The 21664-nt window shown below is 39.1% G+C and overlaps 1 protein-coding gene across 3 annotated transcripts in view; it reads left to right on the top strand.

Moving 5' to 3' along the window:
* Window positions 1-15733, top strand: part of nlgn3a (neuroligin 3a) — a 277721-nt gene extending 261988 nt beyond the window's left edge. For all 3 annotated transcript variants that reach the window (XM_038299165.1, XM_038299167.1, XM_038299166.1), the window contains one exon: window positions 13068-15733. In XM_038299165.1, the coding sequence (XP_038155093.1) occupies window positions 13068-13923 (856 nt within the window). In that variant the 3' untranslated portion in view covers window positions 13924-15733. The remainder of the gene's footprint in view (window positions 1-13067) is intronic.
* The last annotated feature ends 5931 nt before the right edge of the window (window positions 15734-21664 follow it).

The following is a 21664-nucleotide window of genomic DNA, read 5'->3' as shown; positions in this document are numbered from 1 at the left end:
TTGCCAAAAGTATTTGCTCACCCATCCAAATTATTGGAATCAGGTGTTCCAATCACTTCCATGGCCACAGGTGTATAAATTCAAGCACCTAGGCATGCAGACTGTTTTTACAAACATTTGTGAAAGAATGGGTCGCTCTCAGGAGCTCAGTGAATTCCAGCGTGGAACTGTGATAGGATGCCACCTGTGCAACAAATCCAGTCGTGAAATTTCCTCGCTCCTAAATATTCCACAGTCAACTGTCAGCTGTATTATAAGAAAATGGAAGTGTTTGGGAACGACAGCAACTCAGCCACGAAGTGGTAGGCCACGTAAACTGACGGAGCGGGGTCAGCGGATGCTGACGCGCATAGTGCGAAGAGGTCGCCAACTTTCTGCAGAGTCAATCACTACAGACCTCCAAACTTCATGTGGCCTTCAGATTAGCTCAAGAACAGTGCGCAGAGAGCTTCATGGAATGGGTTTCCATGGTCGAGCAGCTGCATCCAAGCCATACATCACCAAGTGCAATGCAAAGCGTCGGATGCGGTGGTGTAAAGCACGCCGCCACTGGACTCTAGAGCAGTGGAGACGCGTTCTCTGGAGTGACGAATCGCGCTTCTCCATCTGGCAATCTGATGGACGGGTCTGGGTTTGGCGGTTGCCAGGAGAACGGTACTTGTCTGACTGCATTGTGCCAAGTGTAAAGTTTGGTGGAGGGGGGATTATGGTGTGGGGTTGTTTTTCAGGAGCTGGGCTTGGCCCCTTAGTTCCAGTGAAAGGAACTCTGAATGCTTCAGCATACCAAGACATTTTGGACAATTCCATGCTCCCAACTTTGTGGGAACAGTTTGGAGCTGGCCCCTTCCTCTTCCAACATGACTGTGCACCAGTGCACAAAGCAAGGTCCATAAAGACATGGATGACAGAGTCTGGTGTGGATGAACTTGACTGGCCTGCACAGAGTCCTGACCTCAACCCGATAGAACACCTTTGGGATGAATTAGAGCGGAGACTGAGAGCCAGGCCTTCTCGTCCAACATCAGTGTGCGACCTCACAAATGCGCTTCTGGAAGAATGGTCAAAAATTCCCATAAACACACTCCTAAACCTTGTGGACAGCCTTCCCAGAAGAGTTGAAGCTGTTCTAGCTGCAAAGGGTGGACCGACGTCATATTGAACCCTATGGATTAGGAACGGGATGTCACTTAAGCTCATATGTGAGTCAAGGCAGGTGAACAAATACTTTTGGCAATATAGTGTATCTCTTCTTGTGCAGAGATGCCTTAGGATTCCCCAGAATAACCACGAGAGTGTCTCTAAGTGGGACGTCTGTGTCTGACTTCTATCTCAGATGTTATCGCACTGATGTCGGATAAGCAGACAGGCCATCCTGCTAATGTTATCAATCACTCCAAGCTGCTTTTCAGAAAAATAATCCAGATGTTAGACATTCCAAAATAACATATTATTCTTATCATTACAGTTGTTTTCACTATTTACCTAATAGTTCATATGAAGCTCCTTGGGCCAAAGCAGCACAAACATACCTTTTATCGATTCAGTCTAGCTATGTCATGGTAAACATGTCACTTGCCATCAACCTAGATAAAAAGAAGATGTCCAAACTACCATTAAGCTCTCAGATGGTAGTCTGGGATTTGTCCCAGCATTTAAAAAAACTCTGCTGTCTGCTGCAATCCATATACCCTGTAACTAATTAAAAGGAATCTACCATTGACTCTCACGGTGGAGGGTTATGGATATGACTATTTTTTACCAAGATTTTGAAGTTGATTTCCCTCATTTGGACCCACTAAGGGTTAGAGATCAACCCAATTTGGCTCTGGAGGACAAACTTTTTAATTAAGACCCAGCTGAATTCTCCTTGGCTTCCTAGCCTGGCCCAGCCAATATATTCCTATATATGTAAAGTACCTTTTCTGACCCTTCAAAATGTGTGCAATGAGCTGACCCAGATTGCACTCCCTGTTCCTCCTTCTAAATCAGCTGTAGGAACATGTGCAACACAATGTTGAGACATTTGGGCTGCATGTCAACAGAGTGTATCATAGTAGCATATCTACCGCCTCCCGAAAGCTCTTCCTGTCCCGGCTTTCGTATGTCATTTTTACAGGGCAAATCCATTCCCTGTGCCTTTTCCCCGTCTGTGTCAGTGAAGCATAAAAGCACACGCAGAGTGCACACTGTCAAATCTTCTTAGTGAGCGCACGTAAGCGTTCAAACCATGAGTCTGTCTTTTCCTGAGATAGGTGGATTTATTTGGCTTCGAGTTACTTGTCCTGACTGGAATGTTTGTATGTTTTTTTTTGTTTCCATGCTTTTCATGCTGAAATGCACACCTTGGTGTAATTTACTGATAGGGAAAGTTTCCCTGAGAGAAGTGTCAAAATATATATTTTTTGCTTCTCCAACACAAGTGCTTTTGCATAAAAAGAGTGGCTAAACACTTTGGAGGAAAAAACTACAGCTGAATAAGCCAGAAGAAATCAATAATTATACCATTAGTGAAGTAAATGTGTTGGTCCATTTCCTTTTTTTTTTGTAGATTGGTCTACTGGTGCTCATTTTCTCTGCTTTCCATGTGAGCTGTGCCACATACTGTGCAGAGGGCCTCGGCAGGTAGTTAAAGAGCAGAGTGCTGTCATTTTTAGTTTTCTTCTTTGTCTCCTTTATCTGCTCCATGTGTCCTCTCTCTCTCATTATTTCACACAAAGGAAATGTGGTCATGTATTACATTCACAACATGAAATAAAGTATGCAGTATTGATTAGTTTAGTGACAAAAGCTGCCAACTAAACAAAAGAACCAACAGTGTGTCTGAACATCCTACAATGTGATTCGCAATGTAGTAAGTTGATTTTTTTTGTGTTTTTCCCACTTGTTGATTGATTTTCATGCATCTCACCTCTGACCTCATTTACTAGAAGCTAGATGCATTTATTATTAAAGTAAAGTACTACAAGATATTTCCTCTTTCTTCTGCACCTTAATCTGGATTGTTCCCTGTTGTCTCAGGCGGTTTGTGATCCTCTAGCTTCATTACCATCAATTCTAACCAGTTTAGTCTCTGCTAAAGAAAAATATCCCCACCGCCTGATAATGCCTCCACCGTGTTATTTGCAGTGTGATTTTTTTACTCGACACATAGTTTTTTGAAAGAGGGTCAGTTAAGTTTATCATGATCTCATGCCGGGGTGCCTTCTTTCACAGATATCACTTTTATGGCTTGCTTTTTGTTGAGTTTTTCTCATAGCCTGATTTTTTTTCCCCTTCCTCTTGTCATTGAAGTACTCTCCCATACGACTAGCTGCAACTATTCTCTGTGGCCGTAATCCTCCAATGAACAGAGGCAACAGTCTTCCCTTATTTGAGAATCCATGACGAGTCGATGTTCTATTTTAATCATTTTTTTCCTGTTTTATCAGTCCCATATTCAAGCATTAAACAAGAGGCTGACATAACAATCAGAGCAATCAGGAGCAGCTATCTTTAGAAGACGGTGTTTTCATGCAAAATTACTAAAAAAAAAAACTAATTATCTATCTTTTACTTAGAATCCTGTAATTGCAGAAAATAAACAATGGGCTTTCCTGCTGTAGCCTTATTCTGCAAAAGAAGATATAAAGGAAAAGGGTTCAAAGGGTGTTTACAAAAAGTTTACAAAGTGTGTTTTTTTTCTCATAACCTCTCTAAAGCTTAATAGGCTAATGAAAATTTTTTATTTTGAAAATGTTAAAGGAGAATTCCGGTTTTTAACACTTTTAGCCCATTTTCTTTAGTGTCCAGGATGAAATCGAATGATCGACACCAAAATTTTGACAATTGGTCCTGTCTCTGCTTTTTGGCTCATGCAGAATCCCCCCCTGGCTGCTTCCATTGTGCATGTCCGATAATGTCCTTAAAACAACCTTAAACGTTCTTTTTTTAAAATATGCTACTCACCGGGTCGTCAGCGCTGTTCAATGACGTTCCAAAAAAAGTTTCGTGAAGAAAAACCGTTCCTGTCTTGTTTTATTTAGCATTTTGTAAATCCCAGAACTATTTTTTCCGATACATCACAACCGCTTATAAACTTCCACTTCCCGTTCGAATCTGAAGCGTTGCACACTCCAGACCACTAGTTGGCGACAATGTCTCTATATACTCCTCCTCAGTATATTCCGGTTCAAAACGGTATCCTCTACCGTCAAACTCAAAGTCCAATATGTCCTCCTCAAGAATCCACCTTTCGTATTCCATTTTCAGAGTTTTTTAAAGTGTTTAACAGAGACGTTAGCACCTCGACGTCGGAGTACACAGAGTGAAGCGAAAAGACTACAACTAAGTGTAAACAGGCCCCATTTCCGTTTCCGGTGGCGGAGGGATATTGACTATTCCAACAGAACTCAATGGGATTTACAAAATGCTAAATACAACACTACAGGAACGTTTTTTCTTTACGAAACTTTTTTTGGAACGTCATTGAACAGCGCTGACGACCCGGTGAGTTGCATATTTTAAAAAAAGAACGTTTAAGGTTGTTTTAAGGACATTATCGGACATGCACAATGGAAGCCATTCTGAAGCAGCCAGGGGGGGATTCTGCATGAGCAAAAAAGCAGAGACAGGACCAGTTGTCAAAATTTTGGTGTCATTCGATTTCATCCTGGACACTACAGAAAATGGGCTAGAAGTGTTAAAAACCGGAATTCTCCTTTAAAGATACCACATATGTGGTAGCTTTAACCTGTGTGTAATGACCCTGTCACACCTTGACGATTTAGACCAGCGTATGCCTGTGGTACGGAAAATCTGGCAAAAAGGCTGGCATGTGTTGGATAAGTTATGAGCATGCTGAAACACCCTGCAAACGTCGACATATGGCGAGTACCGCGACGAATTTTGAGCATGCTCAAAATTTCCCAACGTATGCCAGCATATGCTCATATGTGGGCCATAAGTTATAAGTAAGTTATCTGATTGTTGACATACGTTATGTGTAAGTTACTCATAAGTCGTGGTGTCTAGCTTATCCAAAACATATGAGTAACTTGTGCATAAATGATTTGTAACTTATCAAGAACTTTTCTCCAACGCATATCAACATATCAGACGTGTTCCTGACGAACGCTGAATGTGTTTCTAGCTTACAGCTACTGTGTAATGGCGTGTTAGCAGCGTTTTGGTATTTCACAGGAGGAAACCGTCTGTATTCCTACAGACTGAATCCGCATCATAGGGTGAGCGAGAAGGTGAGTTGGATGGATCCTTCCTGCGTTCACGGCCACGAACAAACTTCCTAGAAGACATGATGCTGAATCTGCTGTAACTGCAAACCTTCTTACTTTCTTTTTCTTATTTCTTTTTATTTCTTCTTTTTTTGACATGCAGCTAGGTTAATAATCAGATACATTTTTTTATGCAGGCTAGGCGCCTCCTGGCGCATTGCTGCCCCCCTCAGGGAACTGGCTTGTGACATTTCGCTGCTGTGCGTTATGCATAAGTTAGGCTGTTGTTTGACATACACTCTGGACTCGTTATGAATACGCTATGCATACGCCCAAAATTGATAAAATACATAAAAAGTTAAGTGTATGCCAGCATTTTAGTAGATTCTGGGACATCAGGCATACGCTGGATAAATCAACAAGGTGTGACAGGGTCCTAACCCTACAATCATAAACTTAGCTTGGTAAGAATTATTGATCATACACTTTGTTCCTGATAAGGTCCTGCTAAATATCCAGTCAGCTTCTTTAAACTTAAATAAAGCCTGTCCATTGGTATAAACTTGTTTTAGTTGGTCTTATCTCTCTTGAATATGGCGGTTTTAGTCACAATTAAGTTCCACTGCCTCCGTGGGATGCAGCAGTATCAAACTAAAGGATAAGAGCCACAAGGGTTAACTAGTGCTGCCGGATGTTACCTTGTTATAGGGGCCATATACATAAGTCAAGCTTAAGGTCATTTAATCATTGAATATTTTAGTAATTATAATATTTATGCTGAGTAATATTCACAAGAAACCAGTGAATTTACTCCGTAGCTAGTCAGTCATATGCAGTCTTTTGATGTCATGTTTTCAACCAACTCTGTGTGGATGGGACTAACGTCGCTAGCAATACTTAACATATTACCAAAAACATTAAAAAGCAAGTTGAGCCATAAGGAAACTCTGATTTGTTACCAATGGAAATTGGCCATTTGTTTTGTCTTAAGCAGAACCAGAGATAGGAAGCCATTTTCACAAAAGTAGGTAACAATGAATGCTGCTTGAGTACGAAGGAAAGGATGTGCACTCATCTCAGTGCATGAGATGTCATGCTTAACCCGTGATTCATGTTATACAAATACAAATTACATGGAAACTACTTTTGAAGTAAATAAATTGCAGCTACAACAAAGACTGTAGAGTGGTTTATAACTGGGTGAGGCAGTGAGGTGACTCTCAGAGAGCTTTCTGTGAAGTTTTTCTTTTATTTATTCCATAAGGAGGAAATCGCAATAAGCAATGCGTATCCTGCATTGTTTCTTGTTGTTTTGGGGGTTTTTTAAGATCAAGATCTATTTAATACTTTATCTGTTTTCTATTCTCCTGAGCTCCTATCATGGCTTAAGTACTATTTATTGAAAAGTTTAGTGTTCTTCCCAGTCCATCACTCTTGCTTCCTTACAGTGTGTTCTGAAACTAGTGAACCTGGTTGGTTTAGCTTGTAATTCAGACATTTTACTTCTAAAGCGGATGTGTTTTACTTTGCTACTGTGTCTCTCTTCCTGTCAGACTTATGTCATTGCCATGCCAGCACAGTTGCAGTGAATCGTGTGTGGTCTGACTAGCTGCGCTCTATGAGCCAAAACCTCCTACAATCCAATTTTCCCTCCAAACAAACGCTAAATTGTGTCTGGTGTGTTCAAGTCTTTTCGGTGGATTAGTGTGTGAGGCGTCCTCCAAGGGCCAAAAAGGTAAATTTTGACCTTGATTGACCAGAGACCCTTAAACAAGTCTTCTCTGTCCTTTACACACATTGTGACAAAATTGAAAAGCAACTTCTTGTGGTTTTCTTTTGAAAATAGCTTTCTTTTTTCCAATTTTCCATAATGGCCATATTTGTTTTCCTCTTATATGTCCGTCGACCACGCTCTCCCTGTAGGATTAGTAATGTTTATACATAAGCTGCAACTCCCATCTGACCTCATTCACTGAAAGCTACAGGCAGTTTTTTTTTCTTTGCTCCAAAAGTTATATCACTCGTCTCTGACCTCCTTCCTTCCTTTTCTCCTTTCACTGGATTATACCCCATTGTTTTTAGTCATTCTTTGCGGCCAAATTGTACCAACAGCATTGAAGGCATTTCATCAGAGAATAGCACCCCCCCCCCCCCCCCCCCCCCCCCCCCCCCCCCTAGCAGCCACCTACCTACTCCATTAAATACGCACTCACTTGATGGGAGATTTGTAGCCAATATCCTGATTTGCATTACAGAAGGTAAGGAAGTGGTGTGGCTTGTTAAGGCGCCGGCATGCTATTGATCGGAGTCCACGCTGTGTGCTGAATGTAATAAGAGAAGGTTGGAGAGGAGTTGGAAACAAACAAGAAGCAGATCTCAGTGCAATTATTTGGATTCTGATACATTGAAAACAAAGCATCTATAATTTCAAAAGTAGTAGTTTAGTTCGATATGAAGTCTATAAGAAATATGGGAGGGTGGGGTGTTTTCTTTGATGCACATTGCTGGTCAAACAAATCGATAAAGTCCAGAATAAGAGAGCTGTGTCCTCTAACACTTCCATCCAACCCAAAGTCACAGCGCCTCGCCCCTGCATCACTTAGCCTGCTGAACTGAAGGCTGCCATTAAATATGAACCACGCATCACTCAGCCCTGTGCCGCGGTGTGCAGCCGCATGAAGGAGAAAAGAGCACAGCCCTCTGATTCACCTGCTCTGTACTGAAGCCATTCCCTGACGCTGCTCTCAGACAGGAGCTACAAGCAGGATCAGGTCGGGTGCATTTCTCTGAAATGCACATCCAAAAAAAATATAAATAAATAAAAAAAAGGAGGTGGGGAGGGCTCCAACACTGTGTGTTGGAATGCAAATTAAAATTTGGCTTCTTACTTTGTCTTATGTTGTAAGTAGATAAACAACCGCAGGCGCTGAATTGGTCACACGAGTAACAACAATAACAACACAAAATGGTGCATTTTTGCATCTTAGCAAAATCAGTGCCGCCAAGTTAATGTGTGCCTTGTTTTATATGGGAAAGCTGTACGCCGCCCTGGATTCACAGACCTTGAGTGCAGTGAAAATAGATTCTCGTCTTCTGCCTTAGGGCACCTAAACGTGTCTTTTCAGATTTGGTGATGGCTAGGTCTATGATCATTGAAGCGCTTCAAATTACATCAGGATGAAAAGGGAAAGGAGGTACATGAGAAATGGAAGAAAAAGAAAATGATATTCATTCTTCCCCCTTATCTACCCTTTACATCAGTGCGTGCAGATAGGGCTTAGAATAGGTAATGAGCTCAAGTCACACTCTGCCACTTCCTCTGTAGGTAAAGCCAAAAATCACGTCTATCATCCATGGGGTGTGGCCTCTGTTAGAAAAGCAGTTTAATCCTTACACTACAAAAAATGTTTTATATATTATATATTTATATATATATGGAATTAATCAAAAAGTGACATGTTAGTCTCTCTGTAATCTAACTTGTCCTGAGTTCAAGCCACGAGTTTGTGAAGAGGTCAATATATAATACAGATTTTTTAAAACACCGGTCAATCACAGTCGCAAACTACGGAAGAGGATTAGGGCCACTGGAAGAAAATAAAACAATGTTTTCTCGAAATCTGAGATTAAAGTCAGAATTCTGACTTTTTTCCCCATATTAAACTCAAATAAAAAAAAGTTATTTTTTTTTTTCCAGTGTCCCTAATCCTTTTCCATAGGAAACATATGGTAGGACTTACAAAAAAAAAAAGGCAGGTTGAAGAGAGGTCAGCAGGTCAAGTCTGTTTGAAAGGAATGGGGGCATTAGGTTTATACTGTCACAGCCATATGAACGCATCACAGGAAATCTAAGAGGCTATTAAATCACTTGCTTTTATGGGTGTAATAATCCCTCTCCACTGCCAGGGAGTCCAGCCGAGCATCCAGATTAGGAGGGAGGGCTAACCAGGCGCATGCTGTCAGCTAATGCTGGGAAGCTCTCAGAGCCCAATGGGACTACAGACATCACTTCATGGTGCAGTTAAAGCAACTGTTTGCTCTGGAGCTTAACATGATGCGCAGTGACGTTTTCTAAGAGTTTTATCACATGTTTATGGTTGTGTTTGAAAAGAAAAAAATGTGATGACAGCACAGCCCTGGTGCAATGGTTTATCCTAAATCTGCAGTGATTTACTCAACAGAGATGGATAAACCTACCCCATGCTATCTCTATTCATACTCTTAGAAAAGGTTTTTAGAATATTTAGTTATTTTAATTTCTTTTTACTTCTGTGGTTGTAGTTTTTAGCTATCTAATTCTATTTTATGCATGAGTCTGAAAATTAATCTGTAAAAAGATTAATTGACAAAAGACTTTGTATTGAAAGCCATTTTTTGGTAATTATTATTAATTGCAGACATTTGTTTGATAAAGCTCTCATAATAAAAGCCATTACTCTGCATTACATAACAGGGATTACATAAAGTGTTGTGTCCTTTTATGTTAATCAGAAGCTTCATACTCGGCACCGTTTTACATGACGTTGCATAAATAGAGTTAAATTAATTGACTTAAATATTCAGAGACGGTTAATGGGACTCAAAACTAATTCTGAGATAAACTTTTAGTATTTAGAACAACAACTGATAAAAACAGCCTTGTGTTGAGGCAATAAAAGACATCTGACAGGAATCAAATTTGAGTAAAATTAGAGCTAAATGGAAGAGAGGAGTGAGACGTTTACAATAATGAGCTATTGCTTCCATTGTAACAGAGTATGAGAATATAGAGAGCCTTGCAGAGGTATTAAGTAATGTCTTTAGGATTGAAGGTGATAGATTAATAAATACCACATGGTTTAACATTTTTTTACAAATAAAAATCAGAAAAGTTTTCTGTCTGTGTCCTGACTCAGTTCAATCCTTGCGAATTGATATAACTCAACATCTAAAGTCCAGCTGAAAGAGGAATGTCTATGAACATCACATTTTTTTATTTCTAGCTTCATATATTTAAATTGATTTTAGCCTTAACTTTAACTGTGTAAACTGCAAAAAACGATTTCCCCTTCATTTAAGCATGTACATGATTTGTAGAATTAGTATTTTTACTCTTAAAAGAAGATAATTAGATAATATGCACATGAAATAAAGCAATGCAATTATTTTCCCTTTTTTTATATAAATTGTGTTTTTCCATTGGCAAAGTGTCTTACTTATCTCCTCAAATCTTATTTTAAGAAAAAAGACTTATTTAGATTTTAATTTTAGCAGTGTATTCAAATTTTTTATTTTTTTTCCTGCTGTACCCCAGTCCTGGGGTTTTCAGGTTGCTCTGAGTTTTGCTTCATCCCTCTTCCTATCTACTGTGATCACCTTCCCTGCTTCAGCAGAAGAGATTCATCCCCATAGCATAAGGCTGCCACCGCCATGACTCAGAGTGGCGATGGCGGCTTCTTCATAATTTGCTTTTAATTATCACCAAACATAGCGGTCTGCATGTGCGCAAAAATGAGGTTTGCTCCAAGCTCACCAGAGAACAGCTTTACAAGTGTAGTTTATGCAAAACTGCAAACTGGATATCAGATGCTTTACTGTTAGAATATTAAATGTAAGTGAATGCCCCACATTAACAGATGTTCATTTGTTAAAAATCAAAAAGCATTTATCTCTTCACTTCAATCCCTTTTTGCTGTAAAGTAACAGACCCTGGTAAATTTGGTTAAGGATACTCTTGCAAATGATTTATATGAGCCTCTTTTCTTTGTTTTTTTCTAAGACCTGCTCAGAAATAAATCAATTTAATAATGACTGCACAGCAGAAATCTCACATACAAACAGAAACGTGTAACCTTGAGGGTCTCAACTCAATAAGTAGCACAGCCCAAAATTCAGATGCAATCTCAATGCCCAAAAGTTTAGCAGCTATTGAAAAAACGGTTCAAAGGAATGTACCCTGTTTACTATTGACATTGCAACAATTACCCAAGCATATGTGTGTGTAATTAGATAAGGCAGCCAGTTGTTCTCTAATGCGGCAAATCAAATTAACTAAAGATGCCACATTGATTTCTTTGTGTTGCCTAAATTATTCATCCTCACTTGCAGTGAAAACAGTCAGCGTGCCACCAAAGAGCTTTTCTAACTCCACTGCACCACTGCACCCTCACTGCCTGCACACAATGATTGTATTACCAGATATTCCCAAGTACTGTTTTTTTTCTTCTTTTTTAAAAAAAAAAGTCTGCTAATTTCCTAGAAGAAAAAGAGTTTGCCATGTTTTGGTGACTACTATAATCCCATCAACGGGAGCAGCCCTGACCTCCATTACTGCTGTCGTATATATGCCAGAACGAGGGGGAGGAAAACAACACTGATGTAAGAATTCATGAGGCGCGCAGGCTGCAGACAACCTCATCTCAAGCTGCTCCATTGACATCCTGTTCCCTGGCATGTTGCGCTTAGGGAGATCAATATGACCTTACCTCCACCGCACGCTCCTTTGAAACTTAATTACTGATATTCAGCTACAAAGTCATCATAGTCTGGCTGTCAATATTCATTGGGGATCATTACGGCCCTAATAAAAGAGGTTATTTACGGGCTGCTCTGCTGACACCATCCCAGGTCCAGGAATCCAGCTCCAGCCATCTCAATTTGCTTTGCCTCTCCCTCTCTCCGTCTCCCAGAAGCACTGACCTGAAAAATAAAAATTGACAGCAGAGAAACTAACAGGAGAGAGGACACAGGATGGATTCCTCTATCTTGTCTTTTAATTCTCTTAGCTGTGTTTGTAAGTTTTTCAACCTGCTCCAAAAAGAATAAAAAGTAACCATATCCCAAATTCCCTAACTAAATTTGAACTTTGTTTACCATCAACATTGCACTCAAACCCACTAAGGAATATTTCATAACATTTGAAGAAATGGCAGATTCTTGCTTTTCATTCCTCAAGCATTCATGTATTGTGTCTCAGCTATGATTCACGCTTCTTCATAAAAAGTAATTTAGTTCACGACGAAAGCAATACACAGCGCTGCCGAGGTCCCTCTCCTGACATTGTATGCCAACAAAGAGCTGTGTGATTGTTGGAGATTGCTATATGTTAATTCATTCGATAAATCAATAGCTTCACTATAATTGAAGTCGTTTGCTGTTTGATGCAACATCTTTAAAAGTGAAAGGTGGAACAGTGAACCCTGTCGATCAAAAGATGAACTGCAACTTCCTCCAGAGCCATTCATGCACAAACGCACACATGCAAGATCATGACTGCACACTTCCCTTTATTGCTTTTATTAAAGTGGTCCACCTTACATCAGTGCACTGGATGCTAGTATCCACTGCCATGCCTTCCGTGAGCAATTAGCAGAGAACCTCCACCAGCATTGGATTATCCACAACAAAATGCCTCCTGACGCGAGCCCTGAAGCCTGCTGACTTATTCATATGCATTTACTTTTAAAAGCCTCTGGCCTGCTTTTAAAGGCTAGGCTGCCTCAGAATTGAAATCAGATCAACATCTGGGAGGAAGGAGAGATGGGAGGTGAGACATGTAGGCATAATAGGTCTGCAAAGAGGTAGCTGAAAGGAGAGAGACAGGGGAGGGAGGGCTTCTGGATTAGATTTAAACTGCATTTAGCTTGAGATTAGAAAGTTCTCACCTGGTTGCTATACTTATTGCAGATTGTTGTGACACATGGTAGTCGTTATATAAATATATATATATATATATATATATATATATATATATATATATATATATATATATATATATATATATATGTGCCAGTGTTGCTTTGACTGAATGTGACAGCATGATTAAAAAATGAGTCAAGTTTGATTTTACTGATTGCTTTTTCTCTTTCTCACCTCCAGAGACCCCAACAAACCAGTTCCCCAAGACACCAAATTCATCCACACCAAGGCTAACCGTTTTGAAGAGGTGGCCTGGTCCAAGTACAATCCCCAGGACCAGCTTTATCTGCATATTGGCCTGAAGCCACGTGTGCGCGACCACTACCGAGCCACCAAAGTGGCCTTCTGGAAACACTTAGTGCCCCACCTGTACAACCTCAACGAACTGTTCCACTACACCTCTACAACCACCAAAGTGCCACCCCCAGAGACCACACAGAACAGCTTGTCCACCAAGAGACCCAACGGGAAAACCTGGCCCTTTAACACCAAACGCCCCCCCATATCGCCTGCCTACAACAGTGAGGATAAAGACTCTTGGAGTGATGATGAAGTGATTGACCCACCTGCGGTGGACAACCCCAGAGATTATTCCACAGAGCTCAGTGTCACCATCGCAGTGGGAGCCTCACTGTTGTTTCTCAATGTCCTGGCTTTCGCAGCCCTGTATTACCGCAAGGACAAGCGGCGGCAGGACTCTGGCCACGGGCAAACCAGCCCGCAACACCAGAACGCCTCCAACGACATCGGTCACCATGCGCCAGAGGAGGAGATCATGTCCTTACAGATGAACCAGACCCACCATGAGTGCGAGGCAGGGAACAGCAACGAAGGGGCACTGCGTCTGGCCTCGTTACCTGACTACACCCTTACGCTGCGCCGATCCCCGGATGACATCCCCCTGATGACACCCAATACCATTACCATGATTCCCAACTCCCTGGTGGGCATGCCTAACCTCCACCCTTACAACACCTTCACAACTGGCTTCAACTCCACCGGCCTGCCGCACTCCCACTCTACCACCCGCGTATAGCTTTAAGGAGTATGGGACGGGGGCAGCTGGCGCAGGCGGGAGAGAAGGAAGTGGTGGCGGGTTGGCGGAGGAGGAGCGGGAAGATGAACAAATTGAAGAGAGGATTGTGTTTTATAAATATAACAAGCAGGGGGGAGGGCTGTGTTGGGGAGGGGCAGGGAAGGGCAGGAGTGGGATTAAAACATGCAGAGATTTAACAAGACTTTAACTATGAGGAGAGTTGCTGAGAGCTCTCTGTGGATGTCAAGTTGTGCAGAGCTGCCAAAATCAAACTGCTTTCCTTCTCCAGAAAGAGGGGGAGGTAGTCTTTCTGCAGTGTTTTTTTTTTTTCTAAAATAATCATTTTAAAAGCCTTTTTAAGCAGACTGAGGATATATCAACACTTTTTTTTGTTGAATTAAGAACAACAACAAAAAATTCAAAGAGAAGTGCTTTTTATTTCCCATTCCCTCCTCCTACGGGAGACATCTAGAAGGACGGCCTCCGCATCAATATTTGCGAATATTTTTAATTGCTTCTTTGTTTTGTTTTTATGTTTCAATGCCTTACTGAGCTTTTTCTTTTCTGTCATTATTTCTACTCTCTGAGACAATTTAGAGTGTATTACAAAGCAGGACAAGACTCAGAAATAAGAGACTGAATCCAGGATGGGAATCTTGAGGATATGCAGATGTAGAGATTTTAAAACCCATTTTGGGCAACTCTTTTTTTTGTTGTGGTTGTTATTTTGTTTACTTCTCTGGTGCATACCAACATAACAGCCACACAGAAAGCGTTATCTCTTTTTTTTTAAACTAGAAATGATTTGTGTGAGACTGTATTTGCCACGACAAGAGAAGGTGGAGATGAATACTACTTTACTGTGATTGTTTAATGAAAAAAGTGCATCTTTTACAGCCAATTTTATCTGTTGAATTATCTAATTTTATGGTCACTGGGTGTGCACGTGCACAAGCTGCTGTGTGGTGTGTTTGAAGTGCATGTGAAGATTATTTTGTATCTGCAGCTTGCAAGAGCGGTCATAAGGTTTGAGATAAAGAAAGAGAAACGATGTAAGAAACTAAGAAATGTAAGAGTTTGAGGGTGTGTGTTTGTGTATGCGTGTGTGTGAGTGAGTGTGTTCGTGCACCATTTTTGTTTTTCCTGTTCTTTTTTGTTTTGCATCTTACTGTAGGTGTGGGTGAGGGGGGAAGTGTAGGAAATGGGTACTTTCTCATGTGGCAGATTTTGGTTCAACACCAGTAGTGTTTTCTGCTGCGTCTCTGGGTGTCTGTCTTCGCCAAATAGCACTTTTGTTCTTTTGAAAGCTCTATATGTCTAATTTTTTTTTTTTTTTTTTTTTTTGCTTAATGAATACAAAATAAGTATATTATTTTATGTCTTAAGAGAGAAAAAAATAGCTAAAGAATCTGAACTAACTGACATGATTCCATTGACTTTGTAAGAGTTCCTCTTCAACAGCAGACAGTGGCCTGTTTGCGCTGACTAAAACTACATCAGTGCACACTTGTATTTCTTTTAATATATATATAAATATGGGCATACATACATATATGTATAGGGCTTCTATTGAGATATCATTCCCATTTACAAAATAATTAAATCACTTTCCAGACTGAATTGCCCCAGCATAAAGACTTTCCATGTAGAGGTGTTGCTATTTGAAACATACCAAGCCCAAGAATATTCGAGGTGTCTTTGTAAGAGCTCTATATGTATATTTATGTATAAAATATTTAATATTTATTTATGTAAACCAGATGCATACATGCTGATTGTGCCATGTGCCAAATTAAAACTGTAAAAAATGGAGAACATAAAGTTTCACTAAACTTTTTCTTTTCCTGATCAAAGCTGCTTTCATTTTATGACTTATTATTTCCATTTTTAGTGATTTAAAGAATTATCCTCATAGCCAACTCCCACTCTACCCCCCTCCAGGACTTCCTCTTGTCTTCTTCCTTTCTGCTCCTCCCTTCCTCCTCTCCTCTTTTCTTTTGCTGAAACATTGAGAACAAAAAAGAAAAAAAGAGGCTAACAGCTTGGGGCCTATCTGCGTGCATGACTCCAGATTTTACTGTAATTCATGCAAAGTAGTGCTGCAGCAGTGGGAGATTGTAAAAAGATTGCCTTGATGCACTCACACGGCATCCTATTATATGTTAATCTCGTGGAGAAAACTAGAGTTATTGATTCTGCTAGCAAAACTGACAATTTTCATTTGCCGTCTCCCTGCAACCCTAATTCTCTAGGAATTGCAGTAATGTGACCCGACCAGCAATACTAGATCATCTTTGGAGATTTTGTACCATAGAACTCAACATACTTATGAAGTAGGTCATTACAGTTTCCCCTAGGTATTTGATGACTGGAAACGCAGCCAAGTAAGGGGTGCATGTCTGGTCAGCTCATCACCGATCACGTCGGAGAAAGAAAGAATGACAGACAGACAGACATTGGCAATATTTTTTTTTTTTTATGAAGCCCTCTTTTGTCAGATTATTTCCCTAAATCTCCATAAAGAAAAGAGTTTAATCATAGCAATCCTGCAAGACATTTAAACTACAAAGATTTTTGAAGTAAAATAAGCACTTTTCAACACATCACCATTCAACAATGTTTTTTATTTTGTTTGTTTTTTTTAACATATTGCAACCTCAACATATATTTACATTCTGGGTAAAGATGGTTTTAAAGAAGTGAAGTTAAAATAATTTTTTTATGCAGTGGCATGATGCCAAATTCTATTGTAGAATTAAAGAATCTATTGTAGAATAAGATATTTCTGGAAAACTTAGAGAAATCTAATGTCTAATATTTGTGCATTTGGGAAATTCATTATTATTTTTGTTTGATCACAGCAATTAGAAATGTTTAATCTGTAATCCAGGACTTACGTCTTACCCGGCTGTTGATTCAGATGCAACAACGGCCGATTTATCTAAGCCGCTCTTTGGAATAGGAAAGACAAGACGCTGATGAAGATTTTCAGTCTTCCAGGTCATAGTCATTCCGTAAGAGTAAAAAAAAATACACTGGACTTGGTTTTCAAGATTTGAAGACGTTTCGCCACCTCTCCTGGAAGCTTTCTCAATTCAAATGTCTGGATCCGCAGTGAGTTTGAGTCTTATATAGACAAGGCCTTGTATTGCTTGGAAAGTGGGTCGTTTGGTTCCATTGTTAGCCTGTAATATCTGAAGCCTGTCTATGATTCTGAAGGTCGTCGTTAAAGGGGGATTGTCGCTTAAGGGGGGGATTTTTTTGAACTTTTACGGAAAGACAAGACAATAATAATAATCCATGTAATGCAAAAGCTGTACACTAAATTGTAGAAGTCAACAGATTAAGTAGAATTTTCTTAAAAACTGATATTGTCGAATTTTAACTAAGAGAAGATGTAAATGGAAGACTATCTAAAATCAATACACGTTCTTAGCTGTATATATAAAGAAATGAACAATCCATTTGCTTTTTGAGAAGTACAACACTCTTTATATTTTCAGATCAGTGTTTGAAAATATTTGGTTGGTTGATTACAGGTTGTGTAAAATTTCTGTGAACTTTTTTAATCTTGCAATTAACAAAAGGATTCAGGAATCAAATATCACCAGTTTTGGATTTTAAACGAAACATCACTCAGTATATTTCAGATAGTATTACCTTTAGTTTTGTACTGACTTTTCCTTAACAGGTGGACAGAAACAAAGCTCCTAATATATGCTATGTTTCTATCAACGTGCTGTACGGATTTGTGAACCACTAACAAGCTGCCAAATATAATTCTAGTCATTACTGATTGATTATGTAATAGTTGTAGACAATCTGCTGATGAGAGTGACTAATTCTGAAAGCTCAGAAATTGCACAATCAGGGCACCGCGCATCGGGCCTCTTGTCAGCTTTTATTTACGTGCTCATTTCGATGAATGGACGTTTTACAACAAAATAACAGAAAATAAAGCTGACTCTTTAGTTGTGGGACTGGATCAACTTTCCACTTACTAAAGCATATACAGAAACATCACCCTTCAAAAGTTTTCAAAATACTGTTTTGTCTTTGGTGCATTGATAGAGAGACATAAAGTGTTAGATAATTTTACATTATATGAAAAGGATTGCCATTTTTTTTTTACAAGCAAAATCCATCCATCTTCTCCAGCTTATTCACTGTCCCCAACAGTCTATGAGTGGAAGTGGGGTTAAATCCTGCACAGGTCGCCACTCTATCGCAGGGTAGAGACATAAAATCCTTCACTCACAGATTTACATCTAGGTGAATTAAGACATGAACCAAAATTAATGTTTTTGAACTGTGGGAGGAAGCCAGAGAACCCATGCATGCATAGGGGAGGACGTACAAGCTCCATGCAGACAAACCCTAGACCAGGAATCAAACCCAGGATCTTCTTGCTGCAAGGCATCAGTGCTACAAACTGCTCCATCATGCAGCCCCATCTAAGAATTCGGCATGTATTTGTAGAAAGGCAAGTCAAGTCAAAACCTTTTTTAAACCACCTTTCTTTGTAATTGCAGCTAAGTCTTTTCCACAACAGCTCTGAAGTTAATCCTTTCAAATGTATCTAGAACATTTGCACACTTCACCTTTCTAGAATTTTCATGAGTTTTAAAGTAGACTTTTTTCTAAGACACATACCTGCTGCTCCTTGTCCTTTTTTTTACTTACCTTTAAAAGTATAATATATTGAACTAATGTTTAAACTAATTTAACTTTAGTTCTAGGATTAGGATTATGTTTTTTGTTTCCACATAATCTGAGCAGCTACATTCTCACAGCTGCAGAAAAGCACCTCCAGAGCATGTTACCCCAGTATTTAATTTCTGCTACATCCAAAAACATTCACTCTTGATTACTGTTTACTGCTTTGTTTTTACCTGCAAATTGTTTTGAAACTCCTGCTTTCATTTCCATCATGATTATTCACTACTTTGTGTCGTTCTAAAATATGAAATCTTAGTAAAATAACCCATTTTTAAGACTGTCGTTTAACAACATGTTTAAAAGGACTGTGAATACTTTTTCCACACAGATTTAAAAAGAAGATATTAGAGTGACCTTTAAAATAAGATAAATAGAATAGAAGACTGCCTTGTTTTTGCCATGTTTCCCATCCGGTTTTAAAGAGGGGCAGATGGTGCAGAGTACTGGCAGGGTTACACACGGTGGCCTCTAGGGCAACATTTTGGATACATTTCCCTGAGAAGAAACACATAATCACACACCAAATCACAGAGGAAACTACAGCAAAATAATAGCAAACTCGTCCCTAAATGAGACCTGAATGTTTGACTAAATCGGCCCAAACATGGGGTGACAAGAACCACCAGCAGGAGAAAACAACGAGCAGGACTCATTTCAGCAGAGTCAAAATTTGTTTGCAATCCAGTGAGTGTGCGTCCTCAAAGTGACATCATTCACCGACAAACTCAGAATACCCCGATGGGGATGGTGACTGCCTCAACTGCGCAGAAGACAAACGCATTCTTGGAAATGGATGTGCCAAATTACACAGTGACACCCGCTGGGAGAAAGCTGCAGGTGTGGCTGTGGGTTTCTCGGTGCGGGTATGTGTGAAGTTATTGAGAATTTTATTTTCACTCCACAGAGCGTGTTGTTAAGTATATTTCCTCTCACCCTTTCTCTCGCCCACCTTCATCACTCTCCTTCTGTGTCTCGTTCAGCTTAATTTTCTTTTTTTTATTTAAATCTCCTCTAAAGGAAATTAAGCCTGAGGAGCTCTGTTTCTGTCTGAGACAAAAAGGAGTTAGCAAAACCCTTAAATTTATTCTTCTTAGTTCCATTAATGTGAATTTCTTACTAATATATTTTCATTATCAACTGTTGGTCTATTTCTCAGTGGACACAAAGGTTAATATACAAAAATAAAGAAAAATCTAATCACTGAAGGATAGCTTTCTTGTTTAATTCTTGCCTGCTAGTGAGAATATATACCTGAGTTCAACCTTAAAGCTAAACATAGTTCTCATTTAGGCGTTAGTCAATAATACTTCTATTCATAGCTATGTTTTCAGCATATATATTGCATCAAGAGGAAATCAAGAGTCGGAACCGAATCACCTGCGTTGGAGCCCAGTTTGTTTATAGAAAAACTCTGAAAGCAGCATGGATGAAGCCAAGGGGCAGGTAAATATTACAGATGATGGATCCGAATCTGAGATGCAAGAAATTTTCCCATTCTTGCCCTTTATTAGAGTTTGCGTTTATGTTGATTATGTTTAATAATTCTGTTTTTGAAATTTTGATTTTCACTGAATGCCCTATAAAAGGCTTACTTATTTTTTGTGCATATAATAGTTTTTTAATATTTTTAAGTACACTTAAGTACACTTTACTTTGTAGAACCTAAAGAAACAGACTTTAATCAATAATTTTACTTTTACCACAGCTTTTTTATCTGTATTGTTGCTAAAGCCAAGAATGTGAGTAATATCTCTGTCTAAAAGTGTTATTTAAGCTCCAAAAATGTCTATAAAATGTGGAAATTTGCTAGAATGCATAAAGCCAAACTTTAAGACTTCATTATTTGATTTAGTATTATAAACCAAAAATTTTTTTCAAATTATTTTCTGCACATTTAATATAAATGTGCAGAAAATGCCATGACCTTTTTGTGGTTAAAAATACAGACAATATAAGTATGATGAAATATTAATATATTTACACTGCACTGACAGACTGGAACAAGCTTTTCAATCTTGAGTGTTGTTAGACAATCGAGGTGCACAGGATGTGCACTGACAGCAAGACGGTTCCTCGATATCTATCAGAGAACAAGTTCAAGTTTGTTGCTGTTCGAAAAATGTCAGTTGTGCAGCAAGAATCGTAAGCACAGAGAGGACACACATTGTTTGTTATCCTGTCAAATAGCTCCGTTAGAGAAGCACATGTCTGGTGATCAAGTACTTGTGAATTTGAGACTGTTGCAGTCTATTTCTTTTATTTCTTTTTGTTTTTTGTTACACTACACAATATCATCTAAAAGATGTCTACATTCAGACTTCTAATAGACACCTAAAGATATAAAAATGAACATTTATGATCCATGCCGTTATTGCTTACTTTAAATGCATTTTCAACAAAAATAATGCTCATTCATTGAGGACTGCCATGTAGAAAAGGAAAACGATTTATAATATGTGCATATATATATATATATATATATATATATATATGGGTGTATATGTATGGGTATTAGGTTCTTTTTTTAAACAAGAGTAAACTTAACACCAGATATCCAAATAAGTTTGATAATTTCATGATTTGTAATACACACACAGCAGTTAGCTAATTAGCCAGCTAGCTCCAGAGCAATGTATTGTTTGATGAATATAGAACATAACACCCATTTCGAAGGTGCTGGAAATGAAAGCCTGATCTTTTTCCTTTGTTTTCACTTTCTTATTTGAAAAATGATTTAGAGACAATCCAAATGTTCTGACAGATTGGGAAATAAATAAAAAAATGAAAATAAAGTCTTCTTAAATGGAACAAATACAGCGTGTTGAAATGTTGGATGTTAGATTTGAAACCTAACAGAGTTCCCTTTTAGCGAGTAAATACCCCTTGAAGTTTCCCTGATTTTTAGTAAAAACCACAAACTTCGAAAAACTTCTTTTTTTGAATAGTGGATTCAAAGTCTGGAGAAACACAAAACAGTGCAGGATTTTGAAATGGAAAGAAACGTATGTGTGTGTGTTTTTTC

This window comes from Cyprinodon tularosa, unplaced genomic scaffold (assembly GCF_016077235.1).
Source record: "Cyprinodon tularosa strain WSP-4 unplaced genomic scaffold, ASM1607723v1 ctg42, whole genome shotgun sequence".
NCBI classification, from domain to species: domain Eukaryota; kingdom Metazoa; phylum Chordata; class Actinopteri; order Cyprinodontiformes; family Cyprinodontidae; genus Cyprinodon; species Cyprinodon tularosa.
The sequence above is the reverse complement of the archived record's forward strand: the minus strand, read 5'-3'. Positions and strand labels throughout refer to the sequence as shown.